Below are 5,551 nucleotides of genomic sequence, written 5' to 3' on the forward strand. Positions count from 1 at the left end.
CAATGCTGAAGAAAGTATTTTGTCCATTTTCAGTCAGGCTGTGTTTTTGTAGCGCTCCAAATGCTTTTTGCAGTGTAATGGCGTGGTACCTCAGCGGTTTTCTAGAAGAGCTGTGTCTGAGTTCCAAGTCCTCTTGGAGATGCGTGTGCCCTTTTCTGCACAGCTGCTCTCAAGAGCAATTTGAATGTGCCAAGCAAAGCTAGTGTTTTGGATTTGTTTATTCTTAAGGACTTGTTCCTAAAGTCATGGATTTCTTTAATAGCAGCTTCACAAAAATATTTAGGTTAGATGCAAATTATAGCAGCCTTAAACCTAATTTACAGTATATTCTGCAAAGTCATCTTATTTCTCCTTTCCTCCCCCCCGAAGCAAAGAAAAACTCTCCTTTAGTGATTGTAATGCCTGAAACCACAGAGCTTTTTGCACAGAGAAGTCCTCTGGTAATACCAAGCGTGGGGACATCTCTGTAATTCGAGCAGAGATCAGCCAGCAGTTGGTACAACGGATATGACGGTTTCTGGGTTGGTAAAAGGAAAAATAATCTACTTCCAGCAGTTGCAAGACCAGCGTCTGCATGGGTAATAAAAAGAAACTTTCACTGTGTTCTGCCAAGAGGGCTTTCTACATAAAGCAGCCAGAACGATCCACTTCTCTTATTTAGCGATGGGAATGCTTACAATAAAGGCTTAGATGCTAATAGCCACGAAGGAAGCTAGGTTATGAATTTAAGGCACACCGGTACCACCTCTGGACGCGTTACTGTTTGTGGTGCAAATAAAATGGCTCCTCCCGCTTAGCTTTTAGTGTGGGTTAGGATTGCCCACAACGTAGCAGAGGTACCCCTAGTCCGGATCCAGCTGCTCATCTTTTTTTCTTTTTCTCCTTTTGTGCTGGCTCTAGTAGTAAGCTGAATTGGAGAACTGATCAGACTAAAGAAGTTATTTGTGCTCATCTTTATTATAGCTGCTGGTGTAGGGAGGGGGAGGATCAGGCGCGAGTGGGTGGAACGGTCCCTTTTGGCAGTGTTCTAGATTTATGCTAGACTAGATCTTGTATCTGCAGTTTACGGTTATGAGTTATCTCAAACCGCCTTTAATGGGTTGCTTTTTTTCACAGGAAAAAGCTTGGTGTAAAACTATTTGGTACTTGTGGTAGCTCAAGGGCTTACAAATACCTTTTTTTAATGCCTTGTGAAAATTACGTGGACAGTCATGGGGTTAATGGAATTTTCACTTCCAGAGTTTCTCAGATTTTAATCTAGGTGTCATATCTGAAAAGCCTGCCTGCAGGTATTATGTAAGAGTTTTGTGATGTCCAGAAAAAGGGCTTTACATGGAAAGAGGTGTGTGTCATTAGGATATGCGTTTGTTTGTTTCTTACTGTCTCTCATGACTGCTGGAATGCTTGAATTCCTCCAAGCCCATAAATTTTCCTAAACCATTATGGTAAATTGACTTTGTACATAAGGGCTTCTGTCTTCAATGTTTGTTTAATCTTAATAAATTAATAACCCATGTATTTTTAAACATATTTATAACTCCATTGACACTGCTATCTTATCTTTTAAATTTCTTCTTAGCTTTAATTTTGTGTGAGCTGCCTGTCCCTTTTCTCTGTCTCTGCAGAAGGATTTTTATCTTGTCTAGCTGTACTGATTGAGGTCCTCTTTGGTTGTGGCGAACTGATCTTTGACCTAGAGAAGCAAACAAATCTACTTCTAAAAATATGATCTTTGGGATCTGTCCCAGTTATAAAATGCCTCTTTGTAGCAGGGCATTATCTGACCACGTAACAGTGCCAATTCCTGCAAATGTTGCTCAACGTATGAAGGGCTTATCGTCCAATGTTCAAACAAATGTAATAGCATCATAAATAAAACTTATTCTGTAGGGTAAATTGTCTTCTTGCATGCTAGGATAAAGTTCCATAAAGGAGAAAAGGCATACAGTGTTATCTGGTTTTATCTGCCTTAGCACCCCTGAAGTATTTAATATAAGATGCATATCTCCTTCAAGTTTAGCAGTTCTTTCTCTCTCCAGATATTAAAGGGTATTAAGAAATGCCTAAATATCCTTTTGCCTTGCCTGTGGCATGGTATAGGAGACTGCAGGTATGATTCTTCTCAAAACAAGTGTGTTTTGGTTTCTAGTGGTGACTTAGCTTTGAGACTGGCAACTTTTATTAGAAATCTGTGTCATACCAGTTCCCAAATTCTCCCCTTTGGCTGGTTCATTTTGCCCCTGTTGTAATTAAAGACGGGGGCTAGGTTTTCTCTTGGAGTTGAGCCTCTTCACGCTGCAAACTAGATGTGTTTAGTTGGGTGTTTAATTATGCGGACCAATGGCTTGATGTTCCCTATTTTGATGGGGTTAAAGCAAGAGGGTAGTGCGTGTCCGTATGCTGTTCAAACGCGTTTTCCCCCTTGGGAATGCTTGAATAAACCAGCTGCAGGCCTGGGTCGGCGCTGGCATTGCTGTGTTAATAAATGCCATGCTATGATGGAAACTAGCTAAAGGGGGAGGGAACCTGAGTTTTGTTCCTATGCCTTGTAAAAGTCGTGACGTGTCTCTTGTAAAGCCTGCAGATGGGCAGCCACTAGACCAGCTCTCTAAAATGTACGTATTTTAAGGGGCACCCTGGTCTAGCTCCTTGCTGTCTCCCTTCTCAGGGCACGGGCTGCTTGGATACCGTTGCTAGTGTGGTGATTTTGGTCTGCCCAATGTGGAAAAAGCAAGCTAATTTCTCTCTCTTAATGCTCAACCTCCGATTTAACCTCGTTCCCTTCTGAGCTTTTATATGAGCGCTTTTTCCTCCAGTCCTTTGTAGTAATCCAGATGCTCGTGTTCTTTTCCTCCTACACAGCAGATGGAGATGGCATAAGCCTTTTGATGACTGCTTCCTTCTTCTTACATAAGTTTTACGAGCTGGCGAGTTCGTTAGTTGGACGTGGTAGAGCTCGTAAGCCCTGTCCAGCAGGTGGTGCATCGTTACCTTGCCAATGGTTATATATATATATTTTAGGGATTTTTTTTTTTTTTTTTAGTTTTTAATTTAATCTGGGAGGTGAGCTTTCCCACATGGTTATAGGAGAGGGGAGGGCAGATCCTTCATATGTTACCTTGATGAATCTGTTTCGTTTTAGCCAAAAACTATTCTGAATTTGTTAATTACCTAAGTGCTGTGCTATTCCAAACTGTAAGAAAGCAACGCAGAGGTAATTTTTCTGGTTGAAGAGTTGAACTTCTGCTTTCTTGTGTGGTGTTCTAGGCTTGTAGCTCATATGAAAAATACTTGTTAAAATTTGGCATGAGTTAGATGGTCATCTTCCATACTCCAAGAAAGCTTAAGCAGGTTAGCAGCTCGCTCGCTCTGTTCCAGTATCACCTGTCTAGTAAAGCACAGTTTTTGGCTTGCTAACCATTTTACCGCTCATCGTTTTAACCTTATTGAAAAGTCTTTACCCCATTGAGGTGAGTGAGACCGTTTTTTCCATTTCATTGCAGACTTGGGCCTACGTAAATTCATCTGTTTTACATTTATTTCACAATTTGGATTTTTGTATTTCGCAACTTGGAGCTTCATTTCACAACCACAAGGCTTGGAGGCGTATTTTGATGGGTCCTGTAAAATAGCGATGTAGAAAATTTTTAATAAAGTGGGGGGAGAACCTTAGTCTCTGCCTAGTGATTTGGGTAGTTGCACGAGAATGTTATTGATCAGCATGCATGACAGATCTTATTGGAGATGTAAAATACAATGTGGCTGTTACTTAAATTACTTCTGGCTTCTCATTTTTTTAGGAATATCTTGGTGGACAAGCCCAATGATCAGTCCTCAAGATGGTCTTCAGAAAGCAATTACCCTCCCCAGGTAAGCATGTGAATCTCTGCAACTGTATAGCTATGTTGTACGACTTAATATCTACTGGAGTTTTTATTTTAAATGTAGGCTGCTATTATTTATACTGACAGCCTTTATAGGCTACTTTCAGTAGAATGCAGGTTGTTGTATTGGTAAGGTAGGCATTTACGTTTCCAGCAATTTATTTGTGATCTTTCAAGAAATGTTTTTTTTGCGGGGGAAGTTTCACATTTCATCCTTGACAATTGTGGTCATACTGGAAATAATCTAACCTTATGGTTAGATTAAGCTGCTAATGAGGCATGCAGGTCCCCCTTTGTCAGCACTACTGGAAACTTGTAGATTGCTGGCCTTGAATCCTAGATCTAGGGAGCTCATATTTGTTTCCCCTAATAGAGCATTTAGAAATGTAGACTCTGTTTAAAGAGACATGAATGTCACCTCTTCTGCTGGTTAATCACCTTATTAAAATAAGATTTGTATTGATTTTAGCATCTAATTTGCTTTTTCACTATTAATTAGATTGTTAGATGATCCAGAAAAAATATGCTTATCCTTTTAGTTATTTTTTTTTCCTCCAATAAATGTGTAATCCTTCTCTTTATGCTAGGTCTGTACCTTATTAGTCTGGTACTGTTTGATCAGCTTCTGTATCTCTGATGCTGGTTGTTTTAAATTCTTTTGTTTAAAACACTGATGCACAGCGGAGCGTGTTGTGCATTGTATCTCTCATGCAAAGTTCTTCCGCTTATCTACTTATTTAATCCAAGTATTCCTCATGAGTTAAGTCTCACAGAATTTTTCTCTAGGTAAATCTTGCTACTTGGCTTTGAAGGTGTGTTAAAAATCTATAGTCTAGACTGGCAGCTCCCTATAGCAGCAGGTCATCCCATCCAGCTGAAAGGCTTTCAGCTTGATTGTCATGACAAAGTGTTCTATGCTGTTGTGTCTGTAAAAGTGGGGTTATTTTAGGAGTAGAGGGAAGAATACTCTGTTTATACCATTAATGTGTTTCATAAACCTGCTTGCGAAGATTAATAATTTTGATCCCCTTGATGCTTCTGTGTATCTACTGCTCTTTTAATTTGTTTTTTTACATATATATATATTTTGATAAACAGCATAGGAATGTAATCCATAGCCTGAAGCAGTTTTAGTCTATCTAGGAACTATTGATTGCAGGGTAGTGGGTATTGAGCATGTATTGTATCCCAGTCCCTGCCGTCCTTTACTTCCTTTCACGCAGGAAGCACGTGTCTTTCTTGGGGCTCTCTCGTTCGCCAGGCGAGGTGGGCTTGTGGTGCAGCTTTGGACTGGGGTTTTCACCCGAGGTGCTCGTAGTTGTTGCTAAAAGTTGCTCTTTCATTTTCTGAGCCATCCTGAATGTTTTGTGCTTTTGAAAACCTGATTCCACAATGGGAATACATCTCTTGTAACTGGATGCTTTAGAATATTCCCAACCTATGCTTAAAGCTGACGAGCAGTGATACAAATTATATTCAAGCACGTAGAGTAAGCAGGGAATAATTAGAGTGACTTCTGTACAAACCATGTGAGCTTGTTAAAGAGGCGTCTTCCAACAATTCTACCTGTATTGGTCATGGCCTGTATGAAGATGCTGTTGCAGAACTACTGAATCTAACCCTGGAGAACTGGGAACACTCTGTCTCCCTGCCTGCCCCCCGGGGCA

General features: G+C 40.3%; 1 protein-coding gene across 1 annotated transcript in view; it reads left to right on the top strand.

Moving 5' to 3' along the window:
- Positions 1-507: 507 nt before the first annotated feature.
- The window catches only part of MKLN1 (muskelin 1, intracellular mediator containing kelch motifs), an 86,267-nt gene continuing 81,223 nt past the window's right edge, over positions 508-5,551 (top strand). Inside the window, exons 1-2 of the mRNA XM_009328695.1 lie at positions 508-578; positions 3,801-3,870. Of these exons, the coding sequence (XP_009326970.1) occupies positions 508-578; positions 3,801-3,870 (141 nt within the window). The remainder of the gene's footprint in view (positions 579-3,800; positions 3,871-5,551) is intronic.

This window comes from Pygoscelis adeliae, unplaced genomic scaffold (assembly GCF_000699105.1).
Source record: "Pygoscelis adeliae isolate BGI_AS28 unplaced genomic scaffold, ASM69910v1 Scaffold207, whole genome shotgun sequence".
Taxonomy (NCBI): Eukaryota; Metazoa; Chordata; class Aves; order Sphenisciformes; family Spheniscidae; genus Pygoscelis; species Pygoscelis adeliae.